This window comes from Apium graveolens, chromosome 5 (genome assembly GCF_009905375.1).
Source record: "Apium graveolens cultivar Ventura chromosome 5, ASM990537v1, whole genome shotgun sequence".
NCBI lineage: Eukaryota > Viridiplantae > Streptophyta > Magnoliopsida > Apiales > Apiaceae > Apium > Apium graveolens.
Window position 1 is genome coordinate 68627268 of NC_133651.1, and position 25150 is coordinate 68652417.

General features: G+C 34.4%; 1 protein-coding gene across 1 annotated transcript in view; it reads left to right on the plus strand.

Moving 5' to 3' along the window:
* LOC141724148 (BEACH domain-containing protein C2-like) overlaps positions 1 to 25150 on the plus strand; it is a 41387-nt gene that overhangs the window by 12786 nt on the left and 3451 nt on the right. Inside the window, exons 12-29 of the mRNA XM_074526154.1 lie at positions 4034 to 4118; positions 4319 to 4513; positions 5364 to 5912; positions 5996 to 6139; positions 6241 to 6714; positions 6932 to 7074; positions 8073 to 8142; positions 8235 to 8318; positions 8667 to 8723; positions 8842 to 8910; positions 9006 to 9092; positions 9174 to 9290; positions 10720 to 10869; positions 11244 to 11328; positions 11412 to 11532; positions 11688 to 11784; positions 11875 to 11988; positions 24222 to 24591. Of these exons, the coding sequence (XP_074382255.1) occupies positions 4034 to 4118; positions 4319 to 4513; positions 5364 to 5912; positions 5996 to 6139; positions 6241 to 6714; positions 6932 to 7074; positions 8073 to 8142; positions 8235 to 8318; positions 8667 to 8723; positions 8842 to 8910; positions 9006 to 9092; positions 9174 to 9290; positions 10720 to 10869; positions 11244 to 11328; positions 11412 to 11532; positions 11688 to 11784; positions 11875 to 11988; positions 24222 to 24591 (3011 nt within the window). The remainder of the gene's footprint in view (positions 1 to 4033; positions 4119 to 4318; positions 4514 to 5363; positions 5913 to 5995; positions 6140 to 6240; positions 6715 to 6931; positions 7075 to 8072; positions 8143 to 8234; positions 8319 to 8666; positions 8724 to 8841; positions 8911 to 9005; positions 9093 to 9173; positions 9291 to 10719; positions 10870 to 11243; positions 11329 to 11411; positions 11533 to 11687; positions 11785 to 11874; positions 11989 to 24221; positions 24592 to 25150) is intronic.

The following is a 25150-nucleotide window of genomic DNA, read 5'->3' on the forward strand; positions in this document are numbered from 1 at the left end:
TAATATAATTCTTAAATCTTGACTGATTTAAAACTTAAATTCACAACCATTACCTGGGATTTAAAATTTAAAATTGAATCTAATCATAATCAATATCTTAAAACTTATTTCATAGTCCTAGTAAATGTAAACTACTATTCCTAATTCTATAACACTTATCCTAATAATATAATTACCTATTAGTTGTTACAACTTAATATCATATGTAGAGAATAATGGATATTAGTACTTCATTACTATTACTTCTATTTGTTGGTCCTCATAACTTGACTTCTTTCATAAATTATTTTGTTGTAGAATACGTATGTCCAAAATTCATTTTTATTTACAATAAAGTAATATGTACTCTTCATTAAAAGCCAATAGACCTTAAAATTGTACATGTGTATGTGTATAGTACTATATTTGGTTTCATATTCACAAATCCATTTCATAACCATTCCTCAAGAAAATCCTATCACTTCAAATATGTCTTTCAAAGAATCCTGCGTATTTTCCACGATTTTATCAGATGTTAACTAGACTTCTATTTCGTACTACAAATTTGCAGATTTTTATTTGAATTATATTAGACTCAATAATTTCTCCCCATTATAAAAAAACTATCTACATATGTAAGGATTGAAAAACAATTTAAAGAGTACAAAGAAAAGAATGAGGGATCCGTGATTCCATTGATTCCGTGGTAGGGGTGAATGTTGGTGTATTTTAATCTTTTTTTTTTTCTAATTTGAACTAACGCAGGAGTTGGGTGCCATTCTTTATGTGCTTCATGTAACCTTACATGGTCTCACATTTGTAGAAATCTCTTAAAATATTAGAATATTATAATATAAGCTCCCGGTGAGCCATTCTCCTACCACTTTAAGGTTTTGAGATTGGTTACTTAACATTTCACATGATAGACATGTAAGAGACACAATTCTTTAAAAAATGATTTTTTTTTTTAATATTTAATAGCCATTTATAAGGAAAATATCATAATGATTTTTTGTAAAAATTAGTTTAATCTAAATTTATATAATTTATGAGTTCAAAACCGACTTAATTTACTATAAACGTCTTATTTGGATGTTTTTATTATTAAGCCAAGATCTTAATAGTTTAAATATTAAATGAAGGCAAACAATATTTTAAAGAAAAAATAGAAAAAAAGATATAAATATTATGAATCATCGTCACTGTGGTCTTTTTAGTATTATGATGCATTGTTTAATTCAACTACAATTTGCCTTCAAAAAATTCAACTACAATTTGATATATTTTTCTATTTAGTGGCATGTGCGAAAATATTAATATTCTCAAGAGAATTATGAATATGAGATTTTTTTATAATATGATGGTTATAGATTCAAAAATTTTATAAATAATTAAATACAACTTAAAAAAGATTATTTTGATTTGTAGAAATTTCCTATAACATTTGTAAAATTTAAAGATAGTAGGTAGGTAACTGTAGTAACACATATTCTAACTTGTAATTTGAAATTAATATTAATGATTTTTTTATATTTGTGTAAATGTTTTTTAATGTTATCGAGTGCCATTGTCACTACTTTTTTCCTGTGGCAAGTTACTTTGTTATTATTGTACAAGAGCTAACATCTCTAAAACAACTAATGAAAAGAAAACAAATAAACAAAAACATGTTTTGTTAACTATCATGATCATAGATATATTTTAACAATTGAATTCGGAGTCTTTCTAAAAGTTCAAACAAAAACTTTACTATTGATTTTACTATTAATGCAAACCACCGTTTTCAGCAAAACATATAGTGTTTTGCATGTGAAAACACTCAATTCTGCAGTAAGCATAAATTAACTATTGAATGCATTATTTATGGAAAACACCGAGTTGAGCTGCAAACTTAACAAACATTTTATAATTAAATGTAATTTTTATGCAAAACACTTTGTTCAGTAGTTGAAAAAATGTTTTGCATGTTCAGTAGCTGAACAAGTGTTCTGCACATACAAAACATTGTGTTTATGTAACATTTACAATGATGCAAAAAGGTGCAGGCATGTATCTAGGTTTAGAAATGTATATATAATACAATGTTCAGCTGCAGAAAACACTGTTGTATTTCTACTACAAAAATCAAGTGAATTTTGTTGTGAAGCTCTATTGTCTTTATTATTCTAGGGAACTTACATGAGATACAGGTTCCTTATTCGCAATGTTCAGCTACAGAACACTGTTGTCCCTGGGATAATAAAGACAATAGGGTCTCACAACAGAATTCACTTGATTTTTGTAGTAAAATACAACAGTGTTCTGCAGCTGAACATTGCGTTGCTCGTTGTTGACCATGATGGTCGTCGTAGACCGTGGTAGAGATGAATGTATGGTCGTATAAAAATTCACAACTATATATGTTCATGTATGGATCTATGTATACGCACACACACATGTTTGTGTGAGGAGATAAGAAAGAGGTATTGCTTAGATGCAGCAGCAGAGGGGAAGGTAATTGGGTAAGAAAAGGCTAAGGAAAATGTGTGGTCAAGATTAATAATAATTAAAATAGATCTATGGATGAGATTAAGTCCGAGTTCTCTTAATAAGGTGGTTATCATTTGAGCATCACCCTAATATATTGTAGATTATTAACAGTGATACTTCATATAATTCAAAATATATAAGACATTTTGCAGTTTTTGTTTATTCCATATTATATTACCATAAAATAAAAATCTGAAATAATTGTATACCTCCAATTTGTGAAATAAGTGATAATTAAAGTTCTGAAGATACTCCATTCCATATTATTTCACCATTATACAATAAAAACCTAAAATAATTGTATACCTCCAATTCTATAAAATAAATAATGATTAAAGTTCTGAAGAAACTCCTATTATAAGATGTCTTTAGTGCCACAAAAATGCATCCCAAACAAAACAGGAAAATTGTTTATCATCGTAGAATCTTAAGTAAACATAACTGAGACAAGTATTGATATTGAATTTAAGCAACTCACCAAAGAAAGAGAGAGCCCAGTCTCCCCTAAAAGCAGTAAACTAGAAGTTTAATTTTGTATGCACTGACGTGTATCATTAACATTGTTATTTTCTAGGACTTACATTATTCAATTCTCCAACTAGCTCCATATTTTTTTGGGAGATTTATTTCCTTGTATAAAGTTTGTACTCATTTTAATTCAGTATTTTAATTGTATCATAATAATCAATTTAGTATAACTAAAATATATAAAAAAGCCAACAACTGACCCTAACAGTATTATAGATACAATAAATGTACAATTAAAGATATCATGCCATTTACACTTATATAGTTATGAGTATGAAAAGCTATATCACATTTACTTTTATCAAAAAGATTATTTATATTTTAAATGAATATTTTATCAATACAAAATCAAGTTTATTGCAGGAGGAAACCCATGTGAGGCACATGGTGATTCTTAATTTGACAAAGCAGTAATAATTTATGCTTCATTTTATAGATAATTGATGTTAATTGTATTGTTAATTTTGACACAAGTTATTAAATGTGTTCTTATAAGATACTGAGATGATGCTAAAATATGTAGTTTTCAAATATGTCACTATACATGGTATATTTTATATGTTAACATGAGTGGAATTTGTTTGAAGAGAATAAGGAACCCTAATATCTTAAGTAACTTACCTAGAATATATCTTTGGTTCTTTATTCTCTTTTTTTAATTATATGTTCGTCAATGAGTTGAAGTTGAGTTTTACCATTCTAAGATTCAAACTCTGGCAAGCCTCAGCTCAGTTCATGGTTGACTTGTATATTAAGCCTTATGTCAGTAGTTCAGAACACTCTACTAATATTCTAATCTCATTTATTTTTCCAAACAAAATTTCTCTCGATTACATTTACATACAAAACGTTGTACATTATTTATAAAATTTGCTTTACACTTTTTAAATATCACCATCACTTCCCCAGAGCAGCTCTTTCATATTATATTTACTAGCACGTCAATTTGACCACCTCATTTTTTTACCCAGAGAGCTAACTTGTTGTGTACTCGTAGTGTGCTTTCACCTGTCCTCAACATGCCTGTTTCAGAGTCCCGGAGACAGAGAGTACTGGTTGCTTCCTCTGTTCTATACTCGGAGGTTAGTACCATTGCATTTGGTTTTTCGTCTTGGTGGCTTCTGAACAATTTTTTAATATGTATATGTATTTGCCTTACAAGTTGACGGTTCCTTAATTCCTTTTCTAGGTGAGTAGTAAGCCTAAATCTTATGGTTCTTTAATTGCCAGGTATAACTGTCTTGTTCTTTACTTTTGTCTGAATATGTAACTTGTCTTGCAGGTGTGGCATGCTGTTGGAAGGGATAGAACCCCTCTTCGTAAGTTGTATCTTGAATCAATTTTGCCGCCATTCGTTGCTATTTTGAGGAGGTGGAGACCTCTACTGGCAGGTATCCATGAACTTGGGACTGCAGATGGTTCCAATCCTCTTGCTGTTGATGACCGTGCACTGGCTGCAGATGCATTACCTATTGAGGTTGAGTATCAAGTTTCCTTTTAATACAAAAGTAAAGAACTGAAAGAGAGATATTTTGCTATGAATTTAAATTTTTTGATTGATTATTAATAAGTATATCTATTCAGTATATAATTATTATTTATGGTAAAAAAGGACGGACCACACAGATGATACAAGTAGAAATGAAGAATATCTAGTTTGTTAATATTTTGAAGTTGCCGTGTCACTGAAACAAATCATCTATTTAATTGTAATCGGAATTTATGACTTAATGTCATCCACTCTACAAAATAAAGCTAATAAAATTATAGAATCCGAGCAACGGGATCCTACAATGAGGTGAATATTTACCATTTGGAGTAACATTGTATTTTTGTTAGATCTCTAAACAGAGTCGAGAAATAAATTTGAATACAGAATATTATTATTACTGAATGCCTTTTGTCCTTGTCATCTACTCGTTGAAAGCCGAAATTGGCACCAATGTTTTCGTCTAGAGTAATGTTGTAACTTCTATATGGATTTGGGGACTATGATCTCTTCAGATGGTTTATTTGATTGTTGAGGTTGTGTTGTGTTTAACACTTCTGCCAAATTTTGTTTGCATAACTTGTATGCACAAAATTTTAAGTCAATTGTGATGTCAACATCTTGGTTATACATCAAATGCAAAGATTGTGGGTTGTAGCACTGTATTCACAGGAGTAAATAGCATGGTCTGGCACCATGTGGAAGTAGTTAGCTGAACACATATTGTGAAGCAGTGACTTCAGTAGATTCTCTAATTTTATGCTAAATGTCTTGTACTCAGTCGTAAAATTATCTTCATTTTGGCTGTCTTGTAACCCTACTCTATATTATCATTTAGGGTGCTCTTGCCATGATTTCTCCTGGATGGGCTGCCGCTTTTGCATCACCTCCTGCTGCAATGGCATTAGCGATGATTGCTGCTGGTGCTGGTGGAGGAGAAAATATTGCACCTGGATCATCTACAAAGCTGAAAAGCGATTCTTCGTTGCTAGAGAGGAAATCAAACAGACTGCAAACATTCTCAAGCTTTCAGAAACCCTTAGAGGCCCCTATCATGAAGTCACCTGCCATTCCAAAGGACAAAGCTGCTGCAAAAGCAGCCGCCCTGGCTGCAGCACGAGATGTTGAACGCACTGCTAAAATCGGTTCAGGAAGAGGCCTTAGTGCCGTGGCAATGGCTACATCCGCTCAGCGACGAAGTAACAGTGACAGGGAACGAGTAAAGAGATGGAATGTATCAGATGCTATGGCAACGGCCTGGGCAGAATGCTTGCAGTCAGTTGTTTCCAATTCAGTCTACGGGAAGGATTTAAATGCTTTGTCCTATAAATTTATTGCTGTCCTTGTTGGAAGTTTAGCTCTAGCTAGAAATATGCAACGATCTGAGGTAAATGTTCCCACACGTCGATTAGTTTTTATTTACTACTTGAGGAGAGTAAACTGAATATCTTGTTTGTTTAATACTTTCAGGTTGACAGACGTGCACAAGTTGATATAATTGCTCAGCATCGTCTATGTACTGGCATACGTTTTTGGCGGAAACTCCTGCATTATCTTGTTGAGTTGAAATGCCTCTTTGGTCCATTCGCCAATCATTTATGCAATCCTGAATGTGTATGTTGACAATTTAAACCATTACAATTTTTTTTTTGTAAGAAAAAGTATCTTTAGATATTTTAAATATCACGCTTCTTGAGTTAATCTGGAATAAGCAGGTTTTCTGGAAGCTGGATTGGACAGAAAGTTCTTCAAGAAAGAGACAATGTTTGAGGAGAAATTTCTGCGGGACGGATCATTTGGGTGCTGCCGCAAATTACGATGATAGTTTGGTATCTGATTATGATCAAAAGGTCACCAGTCCATCTAAAGCGTCTGCCTTGGCTGCAGAGGCTATCACAATGAACGTAGAAGATGAAGATGATGAACAAGGTGACCTAATTAATGTAGACGACAAGAAATATGATGCAGGACATCGTGAAACACAATTTAAACAGTCGGGGACTGCTGAGAAATCCTTGAAGGTTTCCATAGAATCTTCTGATCCTGAGGTTACTACCAATCAGGAGTTTGTGCATAACTCATCAGCCTCTATACCTGGCTATGTTCCTAGTGAGCAGGGTGAAAGAATTCTTTTTGAGCTTTCATCTTCAATGGTCCGACCATTAAAGGTCTCAAGAGGAATGTTTCAAGTAAGTTATACTTTTCATCTTTGTAGATGCATAATTTGATAAAATTACTACAATATGTAGTGTCTAATAAACAATTTTGGTGAACACCGGAATGTATTATAGCAAGTGCAATAGCTAAATAACCAACATATATAGCATCTTAAAAACTATGTAGTTTTGAACTAATCTTGTGATACCTGTTTATTAGTGCTAAATCTGTGAACAATTGTCTTTACAGATAACAACAAAAAGAATAAATTTTATCGTTGATAAAGCTGAAAGGAATCCTATTGAAGATGGTTTCGACTCTAGTGAAAATCAATTTCAGGAAAAGGATCAGAGTTGGTTGATGTCCTCCCTTCATCAAATATATAGCAGAAGGTTAGATGAAAATTCTTTTATAATTCGAGTTGAATCTTTGTATCACAACACATCTTTATCTTAAGTTCTTGTTTTTGTTATCCAGCATACAAAGTTTCATTATGATTGCCTATAGATATGCTGAGATACATCTGGATTCTTGTCATGAATTAGTCAGCATGTCCATGCTTAGTAGAAATACAACTATCCTCACGAGCACTCGAAGTCATTCTTTCTCCCACTATTGAATATAAAACCATAATCATCATCTATGTGCTCATCATTAATAGGAACAGTTACTTCTTCAGTCATCTAGAGCATGCAAACTTGATCCTCTCCGGAAAGAATTCCCGGTTCACTGAGTGTAGGTAGCTATGTTCCCTGTGCATATTGAATCTAGTCATCTCTTTTGTACCGGTTGAGAACTTGTGAAACACCGTCTTAGGTTCCATTAGGTAGCTAGAAGTGAAGAGACATCAGGCGGAGCAAATCAAGCAACACCCAGAATATAAGGAGGTATAGGGCCAATTATAACAGCGTAGATGACTAGATTGATTTGTTGCTGTGTGTCTACCATCTTGTGCAGTAGTTTGATTTGATGTCTCATCTTTTCCAAACTAGACATGTGTCCTTTGTTTGGAATTAAAGATTCATTTATGAGCAATTTGTACAGCATGGGCATGGTTGAAATGAAATTTCTGGTATGACTTTACCACTTTTAAGGTAATTAGAAATTTAAATTATATCCTTTTAGCGCTAATATATATTCATTCATTTTTTAATCTAATTGTAAGACTAAAGTGATCAACAAAAACTAACTTCTGCAAACGTATTTTGGGATTAATTAAGGTAGTGGTATATGTATCTACTACAGAAATACAGCGTCTAGACTGCGATTATTTCTTTGCTTAAGGCACTCTTTCATCTTGGAAAGTTGATTTTGTTTCTAATTTACACTTGTTTTTTTAAATCCTCCTGCTTTGTCTCCCCTTTTTTTAATCAGCCGCCTATTAGTACAGATATCTTCTGAGAAGAAGTGCATTGGAATTGTTTATGGTGGACCGATCAAACTTCTTCTTTGATTTTGGGGTAATTTGTTGTAAGTTTGTTTTTTGAGAGTCCCTTTTACAGTTTGAGTTGACATAGAAGCAACTAACCTGTTTAGTTTCTTATTTGTCCAGAGCACTGACAATAGAAAAGATGCATATCGAGCCATTGTACAAGCGCGACCGCCACACTTGAACAATATATACCTGGCAACTCAGGTCTTTAGGCAGTACCTAATTGTTTTTTCAGTTAAAAAAGCTTTGTAGTTTATACCTTTGAGTAACTGATTTACTTTATATTGACTTGATGTAAATTAAATTGGAAGTTTTATGATGAAATAATTGGTCCCTTGATGTTTTGAGGGTAAAATACTGAAGCGCGTAGTGCTTTGTCTAATTAGACGGTGTTGTGGTTATTTTTGGATGATGTGAATTTGTTTCTTTTAGTATTGGATCTTTCAATCTCCTTCAGCATCATTAACAGAGTTGTGCCTTAGCTTATTATTATTAAAAGAAGGTTATGTCATTATTACACAATTCTAAAGCTATTTAATGCTTTTTGTATAGAGACCTGATCATCTACTGAAGAGAACTCAACTTATGGAACGCTGGGCTAGGTGGGAGGTAAACCAAACTAAACTTGAGATATATCTTTCTTCTTTTCTTTGTTATTGTGCTGTTTTAAGTCTACTGTCTTCTTTTACCGGAATGTCTCCTTAAAGTCCTGTAATTTAATTTGCAGATCAGCAATTTTGAATATCTGATGCAGCTGAATACACTAGCCGGCCGTAGTTATAACGATATCACTCAAGTAGGATTCTTATGTTGTTTAAACAAGCTCTTTTGTCCCAATGACTAATTCAAGGTCTCTCGAATTAAGGTTTTTTATTGGGTGTGTATGTGCAGTATCCTGTTTTCCCATGGATTCTCTCTGAATACGATTCAAAGACCTTGGATCTTTCTAGTCCGACTTCTTATCGAGATCTTTCTAAGGTAGCTTCATACTTCAAAATTTGGTTTTAATTTATCATTTGATATATGCTCTTTTCTTATAGATCTTTGTACTGCCTGCAGCCTATTGGTGCACTAAGCCCTGATCGGCTGAAAAAGTTCCAGGAAAGATACTCTAGTTTTGATGATCCAGTCATCCCAAAGTTTCACTATGGTTCACACTACTCCAGTGCTGGAACAGTAGGTTTCCCTACAAATTTATTCATTGTCTTAATATTAATTGTTTGTTTTGTTATGCAGTTTATATAGTTTTTATTTTTTTAGATCAATTTTACTGATTTGTACTTGTTGATTATAGTATTAGAATCACCAATGCATTGTTGGTGCAAGTTATTTCAAATTTGTACTTGGTATGTATTTATATGTAATTGCGTCGAACATGGCAGAAGACGGAAGGAAATCCAAATAGAAAAGGAAGGTAAATGCATAAGCGATATAGAATGTGGAAGGAGCCGATCTACTTGTCTGATCCTAGTCAAAGATATGAATGACTCATTTAGAGCATCTCCTAGAGTCTCCTAACTCATTCTTCAAAATAATATTAAAAAAGTGACTCTTAACAAGTTATTACATAGGTTAATGTGTCAAACTCCAACAATACTCTTTATATTAGCTCTTTATTCATAGTTTATTAATAAATCAATTCCACTATGACCAAAGGTTGTGTCATAATTGGTAGGTATTCAAATTTTATCAATAAAATATAAGTTAAGAGCTGCTAGTTGCTCTTAAAAGAGAGGAGTGAGAAGAGCCTCTTAGAGTTTTAAAGAGTCTCTTGGAGTTTCATTTTGAGCCATACTCTTTATTTTTAGACTTAAGAGCATGTTTAAAGAGCCTATTGGAGATGCTCTTATCTATTTACTCTGAATTAAAAAAAGGTACAAGGCCATAGGTAGCTATTCTGATGCCAGCTAGTGATACCGGGTCTAAAGATGACCAATGAAGTTGTGAATAATTTTCACACTTTGGCATATCATAGGAGTTCAGGTGCTGAAAGAATGATGCGTCCTAAAGCTAAAAATATATCAGCGGGTAAACTGAGTTGGTAAATATACAGAGGTTTCTCGAATTATTTATAAAAAATAAAATCTTTAACAAATCAGATGTATCTAATAAATTTTGACCTTGGGGTTAATCATCGTTCAAAATCAATATAACAAAAGTTGCTTTACGGATGGCAAAGCAACTTGAGGAGCTAAATGTGATGGGCAAAAGAAACAGCTACAAGTTTCTAATTGCCAAGCTTAAAGTAATTTGGTGATTCCAAAGAATTTTACGTGTACAGGTGCCAATAATCAAATATAAAAAAAACTGAAACTGCTTAGTTTTAACTAAGATCTGAAAATGTAGTCGCTCAGGTACAAGCGAAGCACCACAGCACATTGTGAACTACATCTTTGACAACCCACAAATGGTCGATTTGTAAGTGCTAGCTACTTTGGTTTGTGAACTTCCGGTTATTAAGGCATGCAAAACCAACCACTTCCAAATAAATAAATTAGGTAGTTATCAAATGTTTGTATTAATGTCGGAACATTTTGTATTTTGTATTTCCAGCACCTTGCAATATCACTGTAGTTATCTTTTTCAAATTTTCTTTATTTTACAGGTGTTATATTATCTTACCAGAGTGGAACCTTTTACTACTCTAGCAATACAATTACAAGGTGGGAAGTTTGATCATGCTGACAGAATGTTTTCTGATATCTCTGCAACCTGGAAAGGAGTTCTTGAGGACATGAGTGATGTGAAGGAATTGGTATTTTCTGAATGAACTTTCCAAAAATATTATTAGAAATATAATGAGATAGTTTAGGCTTTCATTGAATGTCGATGTCTTGCTATCAGTTTATAAAGTCACAAGTATATGGTAACCCACACAGAATTACACTATTGCCTTTCTGTGATTTCCCAGACTTAATGTTTCCTCTTGGTAATATTCTGAAACAGCTGTTTCAAATACTTCTATCATATACTCGTATCTGGTCCATACTTCATTTATATGTGTATATCTGAACATATATATTTTTCTTGACCAATTCTATATTATCTTGCTTGCTGCTTGTGAATTCATGCATAAAATTATCTATAAATAATAGGCGATACTTAAGATTTCTTATTTTTCTGCCATAGGTGCCTGAGTTATTTTACCTTCCAGAAATATTGACAAATACCAACTCAATCGACTTTGGTACAACACAACTGGGAGAAAAGCTTGGTAGGCATCAACAATTCTTATTGTATCTGTACAATATTACTGAATAACCAACACGCTTCAACTTTCATCATTAAATGTTTCAGATTCCGTTCGACTCCCTGCCTGGGCGGAAAATGCAGTTGATTTCATTCATAAGCATCAAGAGGCTCTTGAAAGTGAGCATGTCTCTGCACATTTGCATGAGTGGATCGATCTTATTTTTGGGTAAGCTGTGGTGGGTGTATTAGCCTCAATTCCGATTTTTTAACCACTTCTAGGTCATTATTTCTGTATATATATGTTGGTAATTCTGGAGCGGTAATGGTTTCTCCAACATTATTTTGGTAACCAGTAATATCATTTTTTTTTCAATATTGTAGATATAAGCAACGTGGAAAAGAGGCTGTATTAGCAAACAATGTTTTCTTTTACATTACCTATGAGGGCACTGTGGACATAGACAAAATTCTGGATCCTGTAAGTCTGTCCATTCATTTTTTTGTTCTGGTTATATCCTTAATATCAGGCTTATTTGAGCAATATCACAAATATTTTATATTTCAATAGGTACAACAGCGTGCTACACAAGATCAGATTGCTTATTTTGGACAGACCCCATCTCAGCTTTTAATAGTCCCTCACCTAAAGAAGATGCCTCTAGCAGACGTCCTCCATCTACAGGTAATTCTTGATTAAATGTTAAACTTCCTCTTATGCTTCCAAGGTAGATGTGTCATCTTCATCAAGTCCTCTCTAATAGTGTATAATGTATCTTGTCAAATACATCCAGCAAATACTTTAACCAGATTGACTTACTCATAAACAAATAAATTAGTTTTCCATGTTTATGAATTTTAATTATTGCTGTTTGAAATGTGTTCACTAGTTTTTGAGACTTTAGGAGAAAGGTGCAGACTGTATTGGAGCCGAGGCGATAATGCAAGGCGTACACCTCATTAACGCTAGGCTCATGCTTTACAGTATATATATAGAGAGAGGGCTACTCCAATGAGAACCCTCTTATTATGAGAACTGAGAACTCATTAACCAACCACTAAAATTGCTACAACAAATCACCCATATTATCATGTTATTTTATATTTGTTTATTTCACATACATGTATCATCATTTGTACATTTTACATGTACAACCACCACTACCATCAATCCATAAACAACAATCATCGCAACACACCACCACATTAGAGTCAGCCATCAACATCACAAAGGATATCAACTGAAATCACCAAATTTGAACATAAAAATCACTAAAAATATTCAAATTGGGAACAATAGAAATTAGAATAATATCACAAAAATCATCTGAATTTCAAGAAGAATCGTCACCAATGACGACTGATTGTATTAATTATGAGCATATCAGAATATTATAGATCGACTGCGACTATGTTGGAGGTGACAACAAAAATTGATTTCTCACCGATTGAAGGTTGACTTCGTCGGAGATAATGCCGGATGTGGTCGGAGATAATGGCAGTGTGACGGCGGCAATGGTGGAGAAGAATGATGGGAAAGAAAATAACATGACTGGGAAGAACAGAAAATAACGTGGGAGGGAGGGTGGTGGGTGGTTGGGTCGGGGGCTGCAGGGAAATGTTTGTGGCAGTGGGATGGGGAAGACATATGTAAGGTTAGGATTAAAAAGATCAATAAAAAATAGAGGGCTGAGATTAGATCTTAGTTCTCATAGTGAGGGTGAGGGTTCTCATTTGAGCACTTGCCTCTTTATATATAAATAAATATAGGGGTGCGCTCAACTTAGAACCAATACTTAAAATAGAAACTTAGAACCATTACAATATAAGGCGAGTTCTGCTGCAGAACCCTAAATTTTAAATTGACTTTCAAGATCTAAATCTAAATACATGTTTTTTTGCATTGTTGTGTGTATTTAAAAATAATTTCAAAATATAATACATGAACACAATATTTTGCATGTGCAATTCTGCTCCAGAACCCTAATTAATACTAGAAATAAGACACAGTTCTATGAACTCTAGAAAATAGCATATTAATACTACAGAATAAAGCGAATTTTGCTAAAAAATGTTATATTCTACACCTTAACTCTACGTAAATAGCACAGTAATATTGCACAATAAAGCGAATTCTGTTGGAGAATCCTAATTAATACAAATAAGGTAAAGGCAGCTGCAGAACCCAAATTTTGAATAGATTCTCAGAATTTAATTGTTAAAATATCTCATGATTTGTGTTAGGTCACACTCACTGTAGAGGGGGTGAATACAGTGTATAATACAATCAAATCGAACTTTAATATCGTAAGTAACAGAAAACAAACTTTATTGAAACAATAAACTCTGTTACAGTATGGAACTGTTACCTCTCAGTGATGAACAAATATCACGAGAGCTGCTAGGGTTACAATGAATAATCTTCTCGAATATGATAACACTTATAGTGTAAACCCTATGTCTGTGTTTATATACTACACAGTTACAAGATATTCGCTAATTGATATGGAATATAATTCTGCTTTCTAAAATATATCAATCAGATATCTTTTCTTCCAAGTATTTCATTTTTCACGGAACTCCTTCTTCATGCATATCTCTTCTTATGTTTATCTCGATCTTCTTTCCTTTAATCAGCTACTTTCCTTATCTAATCGTCCTTCAGCACTTAAGTTCTGATATCCAACTTCTGATGATTATCTCCTGATAATATAAGTACTGATATTCTTAAGTCCTGACTTCCAGTATAAGTACTGATTCCCAGTTAAGTACTGATTTGTCCTGTTAAGTAAGATCTGAAAACTAAACATAAAACATATTAGCCATGACATTATCAAATATATCTAACAATCTCCCCCAACTTTTAAATTAGCATAATATACAAGTTTAACAGATATTTGATTATATCAAAAACATTAAGTACAAATGCATGAGAATTAGACTAGATAACTACAACTTACAGTCCTTAAAGCTTTACCAATATTTAACTTCTGATAACAACTTCAGTCTGTACAAATATCAGAATTTAAGCTGTTGTAGATCTTTGACTTGGCTTCATTTTCTGATCTCTCTGATGTCAGGAGTTGTTCTGAGATAGTTCTTCAACAAACATCTCTCAGCATATCTAAGTTCATCAATCATTCTCCTTTTGGCATCTTTAAGCTCTGCAGTATCTTCACCAATTTGAAAGATTGCAGCCCTGAGATCATTAATCTTTGCTTTTCTTATATCCTGATCCAGTCTGATCAAATAAGCTTTATCAGACTCAAGATTGAATTCCACAGCCCTGTACCCTAGAAAGGTAGTTATAATTTGAGCAGAATTGGCTTCATTTCAACTATATCACCCTTGTGATCTCTGTACTTTGGAACATATATGCTGTCAGACTTAACAGAATAAAGCATTTTCTATCTCTGAATCTGATCCTTCAAATAGTTTGCAGCAGTTCCTGTCAATCTGTCATCCACTTGAAGTAAGAATAGTACATGCTCCAGTTCTTCAAAATACTTCAATGGAATGACATTTTGCCTTATATGATAAACCCTACCATCTGTCATGAAGTACAACAAGATGTATTCTTTCAAGTAGGTATGGTAAACCATTTGTACAGGTTCTAGTTGATTCAATCTCTCAGGAGTTGCTCCAATACCTGGTTCACTCAAGGAAGTTGGATCATTGGTAGTGTTCTGTATTCTTCTTTCATCAGCACTTCCCAATCCAATTTTATCTCTTGCTTCCTTTCCAGTAACTACTCTAGCTTCAAAACCACTTGCAGCAGTCTTTAAAGGTTGAGTCTGTTTTGCTTTAGTGAATCCTGGTAGGAGTGTCTTTGGTCTATCTTCTGATATCAAGTTAACTTGAGCTATGTCAGAGGTTACTTGCTTCTTCAAAATATCAGAACTCACAGTTTCTTGACTCTGAACAACTTGAGCCATGTCAGAGGTTGTTTTAAGAATTTTTCTTGAAGTCAGAGCAAGATCATCCTTTTCATCAGTAATTTCTTCATTCTCAGGAGGTACATACACCTTGATAGGTTCACTAACCTTTTCTTTACCCTTGGATCTTGGATCTATCTGCGGTTGTGATTTAGCCAATGTTGCTTCAGTATTTGTCCTTTCTTTGATCACAATGCCTTTGAGTTTTGAAAATGGCTTTTTACCAGAAGCTTCAGATTTAGATGTGACTTTCTCTAATTTAAGCCTGGCTTCTTCTTCCATTAAACTCTCCAAGTCCATTCCTGGATTTTCCTGAAGAAATAACTGTCTTGACATTTCCTCATCAAGATCTAAAAGTTCATCAGAACTTATCCTTTTACCAGTAGCAGAACTTATTATTTTCCCAGTATCAGAACTTGTCCTGTGACTTGTGATTTAAGCTTTTCTTGATGTGAATCCTCTACCTTGACTATGACCTCTACCCATTCCAGAGCTTCCTTGATCATCTTTTCCATCATCCTTCTTTTTCAGTGTCTTGTCAGTCTTGCATTTGGACTTAATTACTTTCTCCCCTTTTTGGCATCAGCAGGCAATTGGAGAGAGACAAGGAATTCCACCGAGGATTGGATTTCAGTAAGTTGAGATTGTTGAGAAGTTTGATTTGTCAAAATATCATTAATCTGAACTTGTTGTTTTTCTTGAGTCTTCTCAATATCAGCAATCCTGTCAAAGGTAGGTTGGAAGAACCTTTTCTTGTCAAGTTTCCAAACTTCTCCTTGCTTAATAAATTCTTCCTGAATCTTGTGTAGCTCTGCATGAGTAGTTGAATGAAGATCTTGTAGAGGTTTAGTACTCAATGCAGTGACTCTAAGCTGGGTTTTGAAATCATCAGAATTTAACATTTCATCAGCTTTAGTCAAGTGCTCAGCAAGATGAATCTCATTTGGAACACAGGAAACTGAGTTCCATTCCTTAGTCCACTCCTGTCCTGCAGGAGTTTCACTCCAAGGCACTGGTGCTTCACTGGTAACAAACTTCTTAACCAGTTCAAACTTAAGAATAGTCTGTTGAGGAGCATGTCCTGAAGGACCTGCTTCATCAGCATCTGCAGTTGGAGCAGCATCACCAGTATCTCCAGCATTTGCAGCATCAGAACTTACAGAATCAGTATCCTCTGATAAAACAACAGTGTGAGTAGCAATGGAGGCTTCAGCATCCTTTAATTGCTGATCTGGTTCTAAGTTCTGATCAACAGTCATATCCTGATGCTCACCTAAATTCTGATCATCAACATCTAGATGCAGAGAAGGTGTAGTAGATAACTTTGGAGTTTGAACAGCATCAGTAACAGGTATTGTTGAAGGATTAGTTGCTGTTGGAGCTTCTAAGAGAATTACATCAGGCACAACCAAGTTTTGAACATCAATATCAGCACTTGTGCCTGGATCAACAGGAGATACAGATGGTGTGTTGACCTTTTCAGAAACAGCTTCCTGAGATGGAGTTGATGGAGAAGAAGTGACTTTAGCAAATTCCTTTTCTTGTGAGATCAGAGATTCCTAATCCCCTTCCTTAGCTGCTTCCTCTTCATCATCTGAAACTGGCCTATTTACCCTCTGTTTCTTGTATCTCTTTGAAGATTTGGATTCCTTGGGAGTTTCAGAAACTGTCATTCTTCTAAGCCTTTTGAGAAGCCTAGATCCCCAAATTCCAGAATTCTTCTGAGAAGTCACTTTCTCAGCTTCTTTTACAACAGGTTCTGAAGAAGGAACCTGGTCCTCAGTATCAGATTCATCTCTCAAGGCAATCCTTCTTCTCTTTTGAGGTGTTTGAGGAACAGTCTTTGTCCTCTTAGGTTTGGAAGATGAAGACTTCATAGTGGATACTGAGGGATGAGGTTCTGATGGTTGAACATCATGATAAAGTGCAGTGTACTTAACAGGGTCATAGGTGATTAATGCTTGTTTGACAGATAAAGGTATTAAGAGGGGTCTTAACACAGGCTTCTTATTATCAGTAGATAATAAATCAGTGAAATCTCTTTTAGCTAGTCTAAAGGATGGAATTAAATCACCAAAACTTTGGGGCTGATTACAACAGAACCTATGAATAAGCTGACAAAATCTGGCAAAATATACAGTATTTCGATCTTCTGTCATCCTATCCCCAATAAAACCTAAGACAACACTTGCATAATCAAAATCAGTGTGATTTATAAGAGCATACCCGATTTGTTGGCTGAATATGGAAATTGCATCGAAATTTGAGAATTTTTAGCAAAAGCCTTGGTAATGCAGTCAAAGAAGAAACTCCATTCCCTTCTTATGAAAGATCTCTTCAACTTGCCAAGCTTTGCCAATGTTCCCTCATATCCTAGACTGGCCACCATGTTCTGAAGAACCGGTTCGTCAACAGTAGAATAAACACAGTTCTCAGGTAGCTGCAGTGCTTGTCGAACTGTAGACAGAGTCACAACATACTCATTGTCCCCTGATAAAAAGATAATACTCGGGGACCCTTGAGCACCACCATCATCATATACTCCACTTCTCCAGAACTCCAGTACTTGAACTCCAGAGACCGACTCAGGCTCAGTTAGAGCGTACCCAATATCAGAACTAGTGAGAAAATCCTGAATGAAATGAAGTTCAGAGGGTGCCTCTGATGTGTGAAGTATAGCAGAGAAGTTATTAGGAACAAACTTTGCTCCATTTAAGATTATGTCCTTAGGTGCCATGTGAAAAGTTGAGATTTAAGAGTGCCTGATAGGTGTTTGATAAAATGTTTGTATGAACAACCAACGTGAGACGAAAAAAGAGAGAGTAAAAGCAAGTAGAGAAAAAGTATGAAAGAAAATAAAAGATTAAAAAATCTTCTCTCTGTCTTACTTATACTCTTTAAAAAAAATGTTACCGTTGGACACCTGTCAGACATGCAGTAATAACGGATAGTTACTGGGCGCGAGAAAACAGTAATCATTACTTGCCCACTTGCCTTTTTTTCAAGGAAAAAACCGTTCCACTTACCCAGATATTTCATTAATTAAGGTGAAACAATTTTAATTCAAAATTGAAACCGTTCCCACTTATTTAATTATTTTTCACTGCAACATTAATATTCTGAAAATAAATCAAGTGAAAATAACCAAGATAAATCAGATGAGTAAGTGCTGATAAAGTAAAATCAGAACTTAAGTTAAAACAGAATTTATATGGTCATCAGAATATGAATCGATATCAGGATTTATCAATGCATTACAAAATAACTTAGAGACAAAATCTTGAAATAAAAACAAATTTCATTAATATATCAAGTGAATACATTCATGAAATTGGAATTACATCAGAATTTATATAAGATTTCCCTAAGCTGCTAGACCTAACATCAACAGCCTTAGTCTTAGCTCAAGAAGCAGGGCAAGGCTGATGATGAGGAAAAACAGGAAGAAAATAAATCATTTCTTCTTCCTACTCCCGATAAACAGAATGGCGAGTCGAATGATTCGCTTTTGCTGGCGGAGAGCTTCCAGCCTTTCCTCCTCCAATCGCTCCAGATGGCGACGGTAGTCCATATAGAAGAACAGGAGGTGAGTGAGTACCTCCTGTGGGACAGAGTCCCATATCTCATCAGGAATGGTAGTAACGTGCCATTCCTGCTGCCAATCGGCACAGCTTAGCTCCATATTGAAGTTTTGGTAGTTCAAAAACATGTTGTATCTGATCATGGTGTTTTTGAAGGAAAAAGTATGAAGGTAAGTTGATGTTGAGAGAAAAGATTTGATGAAAATACTGATGTGAAGTGGTTGCTTATATAGGCAAGAGAATGCCAGGAGACGCAAAAAAATTTAATGTTGATAGATAGAATTTATTCTACCTCGTCTCCCCAGACTTCGAAAAAGAAAAACATTCATTGGAAAGAGATACCATGGTTTAATGCGCACAAGAAGCAAGTAAAAGTTGACTGTCCAAATACATGAAAGTACTTCAGATTTGGCTTCTTTTTCTTCACCATCTCATATGGTGTTTTTCCATGCTTGTTAATGAGTGTTGCATTTTGAGTAAAACAAGCAGTCTGCACAGCTTCAGCCCAGAAATAGGTTGGAAGCTTTGCTTCTTCAAGCATTGTACGTGCAGCTTCAATGAGAGTTCTATTCTTCCTTGCAACAACTCCATTTTGCTGTGGAGTTCCAGGAGCAGAAAATTCCTGCTTAATTCCATGGTTTTTGCAGAACTCTTCCATTATCAAATTCTTGAACTCAGTGCCATTATCACTCCTTAAGATTTACACAGAATCTTTGACCAATTTATCCAGATGTTTGACATGATTAATCAAGATAGATGCAGTTTCACTTTTTGTGTGCAAAAAATACACCCATGTGTATCTAGTGAACTCATCCACTATGACCAATGCTTATTTCTTCTTTGCAATATACATGACATTTACTGGATCAAATAGATCAACATGTAGTAGATAATAAGTCTCAAGAATTGATGATTCAGTTTTGCTCTTGAATGTAGATTTTCTTTGTTTGGCCTTCTGACAAGAATCACAAAGACCATCAGGAGCAAATACTGACTTTGACAGTTCTCTCACAAGATCCTTTTTGACCAGTTCATTTATATTGTTGAAATTTAAATGAGAGAGTTTCTTGTGCCAATTCCAGCTTTCTTCAATTGATGCTCTACTTATCAGACAGATTGCAGAACCATCAGCACTTGTTGAAAGTTTAACTTCATAAATGTTACCACGCCTGTATCCTTTCAGAACAACTTTGCCTTTAGATTTACTCACAATTCCACAGTGTTCTTCAAAGAAATCAACATGATAACCTCTGTCACAGATTTGACTTATACTTAGCAGATTGTGTTTAAGTCCTGAGACCAGAGCTACTTCTTTAATGATGACATTTCCAAGATTGATATTGCCATATCCAAATATTTTTCCAATGTTGCCATCTCCATAAGAAACACTTGGGCCAACTTTCTCCACAGATGCTGATAGCAGGGCCTTATTTGCAGTCATATGTCCTGAACATTCACTGTCCAGAACTAGAATATTTTTCTTGTTGCCCTGCAATCACAAAGACCACTAATTATTAGTTTTAAGGACCCAGACTTCCTTGGATCCTTTGGCCTTATTAAGTTTGTTAACATTTGCAGCGGATTTAGCTCAGAGTTTATGTTAACATTTTTCTTATCAGAACTTACACTATCAGACTTTGAATCAGAATTTACACTAGAAGGAAAATTGGAAACTTTCTTCAAAGAAAGTTTTAATTGATAATAATCATAGTACAAACTATGATATTCCTTGCAAGTATAAATGGAATGCCATAAACTACCACAATGAAAACAAGGATTTTGTGGTTTATATCTAACAGACTGACTCTTAACTCCTGATTTTGAAGGTAAGGAGTTAATGTTTTTATTCTTCCTGCAAAAAGAAGCCAGATGGTTAGAACTTTCACAGTTATGACATGTTTTCCTAGGAGTATCAGGAATAGGTTTATAATCATTGGTTTTATTCACACCTTCCTTTACATTCCTATTTTTCCTAGGTGATTTTACCTTGTTTGAATTCTTAACATTTTTCAGCTTATGCTTAAGCTGCTTCTTAGTCATTAAGCTTACGTTTACTTCAGCTGTCTTTTCCTGTTTTAGTTTGTCAGAAGTTAATTCCTTTTTAACTTCTGATTTCTCATTATCAGACTTTACAGTTACAAACTTAACAGGTTTTAACTTTGACTTTTGCTTAACAACAGGCTTAATTTCTTCAGTTCCTTTATCATTCTTATCCTCTCCATAACCTAGGCCCTCTTTTCAATTTTCACTACTTAACAAATTTTGAGTTGTTCTGCCAGAGTTAGTCCAAGTCCTAATTATCTCTCTTTCCTTTTCTAACTCAGTTTTTAGAAATTCATTCATTTTTAGCACTTCATTCCTAATATAAAAAGCATCATCTCTATCCTTCTGAGTTTGATGGAATATAACTAACTCTTTTTCTAAGAAATCATTTCTTTTCTTAAAAGCAAGATTTTCAGAAGTTAATCTTTCACATGTTAAGGTTTGATCTCTATAACTAACAAACATGGTTTTAAGATATCTTCTCAACTCATTAATATCATCAGTATGAAAAGCATAAGTAGTCTGAGGTACCTTTGTTTCAGCAGCTTCAAAACTGCTTTCAGTATTTTCTTTCTCAGCATTTGCTATCAAAGCATAGTTCTCCTCACTTTCAGAGTCTGAGGTGTCTGTCCAGCTTTTCTGCTTTGTGACAAGAGCCTTGCCTTTGTCACCCTTCACTTTCTTGCAGTCAGGAGATATGTGACATTTCTCACCACAGTTATAGCATTTAACATTGGTATAATCTCCTCTGTCAGACATTCCTCCTCTGCCTTCAGATCTTCTGAAATTTTTCTTATCAGAACTTGTGCCTTTCCTGGAAAACTTCTTTCCCTTCCTGAACTTTCTGTATGCAATCTTTGTGATTCCTTTCACCATAAGAGCACACAGCTTCATCATCTCCTCATCAGCATCAGTCTCAGGCAAGCTTTCAGAATCTGAGTCATCATCAGTTTCAGAACTTGATGACTCAGTATCAGACTTTGTAAAAATAGCTTTACCCTTGTCTTTCCTTGAGGAAGCTGCTTTGGGGGATTCTTCTTCAGCCTTAAGAGTAACTGTTCTTGACTTTCCTCCTTTCCTCTTGCTTCTTTGTTCCATCTCAAGTTCATGAGTCTTGAGCATTCCATAGATTTCATCAAGAGTTGCTTCATCAAGACTGTAGTTGTCTCTTATTGTTGTTGCCTTCAAATCCCAACATTCAGGAAGAGTTAACAGGAATTTAAGGTTTGTATCTTGAAGATCATACTCCTTATTAACCAGTGACAGATCATTCAAGAGTTTGACAAATCTATCATATAAATCAGTCAATGATTCATTAGCCTTTGAATCAAAGTGTTCATACTCTTGAGTGAGTATTGTCTTCCTGTTCTTCTTAATTGTGTCGGTTCCCTGACACCTTGTTTCCAGAGCATCCCATATCTCCTTAGCAGTCTTGCAGTTAATTACCCTATTTGACATTACATTATCAATGGCACTATGCAGTAAGTGTCGTACCTTAACATCCTTAGCAATTGATGCGATATCTTCAGCAGTATAATCACTCTTTTCCTTTGGTACGGTTTTTGCTGCTTCACCTGCAACTGCAACAGCGAGCTTGGTTGGTTTATGAGGCCCTTCCTTGATTCTATCAAGATATTCTGAATCTGTAGCTTCCAGAAACATGGTCATCCTCACCTTCCATATAGCATATTCAGATGGTCTCAGTATGGGAACTCTGATGGTTTTATACCGACTTTGAATTTGTGTCTTTGGAGGTTCTTCAGTTTTGGTAGGCTTAGTTGGAGTTTCTGTGTCAGACATGATTGTGTTTGGATCTTTAACTGTATGTGTGTTAACAGATAGGCTCTGATACCACTTGTTAGGTCACACTCACTGTAGAGGGGGTGAATACAGTGTATAATACAATCAAATCGAACTTTAATATCGTAAGTAACAGAAAACAAACTTTATTGAAACAATAAACTCTGTTACAGTATGAAACTGTTACCTCTCAGTGATGAACAAATATCACGAGAGCTGCTAGGGTTATAATGAATAATCTTCTCGAATATGATAACACTTATAGTGTAAAACCTATGTCTGTGTTTATATACTACACAGTTACAAGATATTCGCTAATTGATATGGAATATAATTCTGCTTCCTAAAATATATCAATCAGATATCTTTTCTTCCAAGTATTCCATTCTTCACGGAACTCCTTCTTCATGCATATCTCTTCTTATGTTTATCTCGATCTTCTTTCCTTTAATCAGCTACTTTCCTTATCTAATCGTCCTTCAGCACTTGAGTTCTGATATCCAACTTCTGATGATTATCTCCTGATAATATAAGTACTGATATCCTTAAGTCCTGACTTCCAGTATAAGTACTGATTCCCAGTTAAGTACTGATTTGTCCTGTTAAGTAAGATCTGAAAACTAAACATAAAACATATTAGCCATGACATTATCAAATATATCTAACAATTTGAATTCAAAATACAAAGTTGAGCAAAAACTACAAAACAAGGCGAGTTCTGCTGCGGAATCTTAGTTAACTTACCCAGGAGGTATAATTTCTAAGAGTTCTTAGGCTAAGGGTTCTAAGAGGAACATGACCCATATATATATGTTTGTGTGTGCGTGCGCGCGCAGTCGCGGAGGGAGATTTATGTATAATAGCTAGCTGGTTGATTTTGTTAAAAGGGTATTTGTTTTGATTAGTAAGGATACTAATCTTTTGACCAGGTTCGTTCATAGCTTTAGTCTAGTACTATTTTTGGTTTTAAACTATTATCAATTATACTTCCTCTGTCCTAATATACCATCCTAATATGCATGTCCCTTTTTAAAAAAAATTTGTCCTAAATTACTTCTTCATTTCTTATTTCTATACAAATTTAAGGGCATTTTTTTAAAACCTTAATATTCGTAATTATTTCAAAACGGACATGTAATATGAAACGGAGGAAGTAATGTTTTACTAAAGTTTTTTGCCCCCACTACCATTTATGGCTGGCTCCGCCACTGTATGTGTGTGTGTGTATAGATCTGCATGTAAATTGCAAATCATAACTGAGAACTCCGTAAATAAAATATCTATTATTTTTAATAAATTATATATATTTATCAAATACATTGGATGTGTTTGGTTCTGAAAGCTGATGTGCAGTTTTTTTGAGTTTTTGCCAGTTCTCCAAGGGCATATATTCTATTTTCTTATGTTTTTCTTTTAAACCTATTTTTAAACTTCTTAAATCCACAAAGATTTTTTTATAGAATGTTCATTTTCTTTTTACATGCGACTTTTATCATAAAAATATGGTACAAAGTGAAAGCCAAGATCTAATATAAATGTTTTTTGGATTTTGAATGTAGACTATCTTCCGGAACCCCACAGAAATAAAGCCATATGTTGTTCCTTCTCCAGAACGCTGCAATCTACCCGCTGCCAGTTTATTTGCATCCTCAGATTATCTAGTAGTTGTTGATATTAATGCTCCAGCAGCACACATAGCACAACACAAGTGGCAGCCAAACACCCCTGATGGTCAGGGCATGCCATTTCTTTTTCAACATGGAAAGGCAGGTCCTAACAATCCTACTGCAACTTTTATGGGCATGTTCAAGAAATCGCCTAGCTATGGTTTTGATGATTGGAACTTTCCCCAAGCACGTGCATTTGCTACTTCTGGGATTAGAAGCTCAGCTGTGGTTGCCATCACATGTGACAGAGAAATTATCACTGGTAAAACTTGAAGAAACATTATTTACTGCAGAAACTTTAACATGATTTAATGATAGATGCCACATGTAAAATTGTGACATATTACTTTGATTCTTGATTCATGTAGTCTGGTTACCACGCAGGTCTTCTTTATGACTTAACATGCAGATACAGCCCGTCTGATCTGTTTTTCTGAATTTTTTTTTAACCTGCACAATTTTAATTTTGCAGTCTTACTGTATTTCTAGTAAAATTTTCTTATCTAAATGTTCATATTTTAAACTTTATATATGCAGATCTCAAATAGGTTGTTATACATCTGTGATACCGAGTTACAAAATGTTATATCTCATTCTCATCTATTTGCTATTTCCACCTCTTTCTTATACCCCGGATAATTTGATTTGCAAAGTTGCAATAGTTAGTACCTGTTTTGATGAGGCGCTGGAACATTTCCTGAATTTCTACTCTTCTGTTTTATGCATCAATTTTTTTTTCTTTTTCACTAAAAATGATTTAGATTGACCCTGTTGGAATACATATTATATTATTACATAAAGTACAAATCTGAATATGTGGC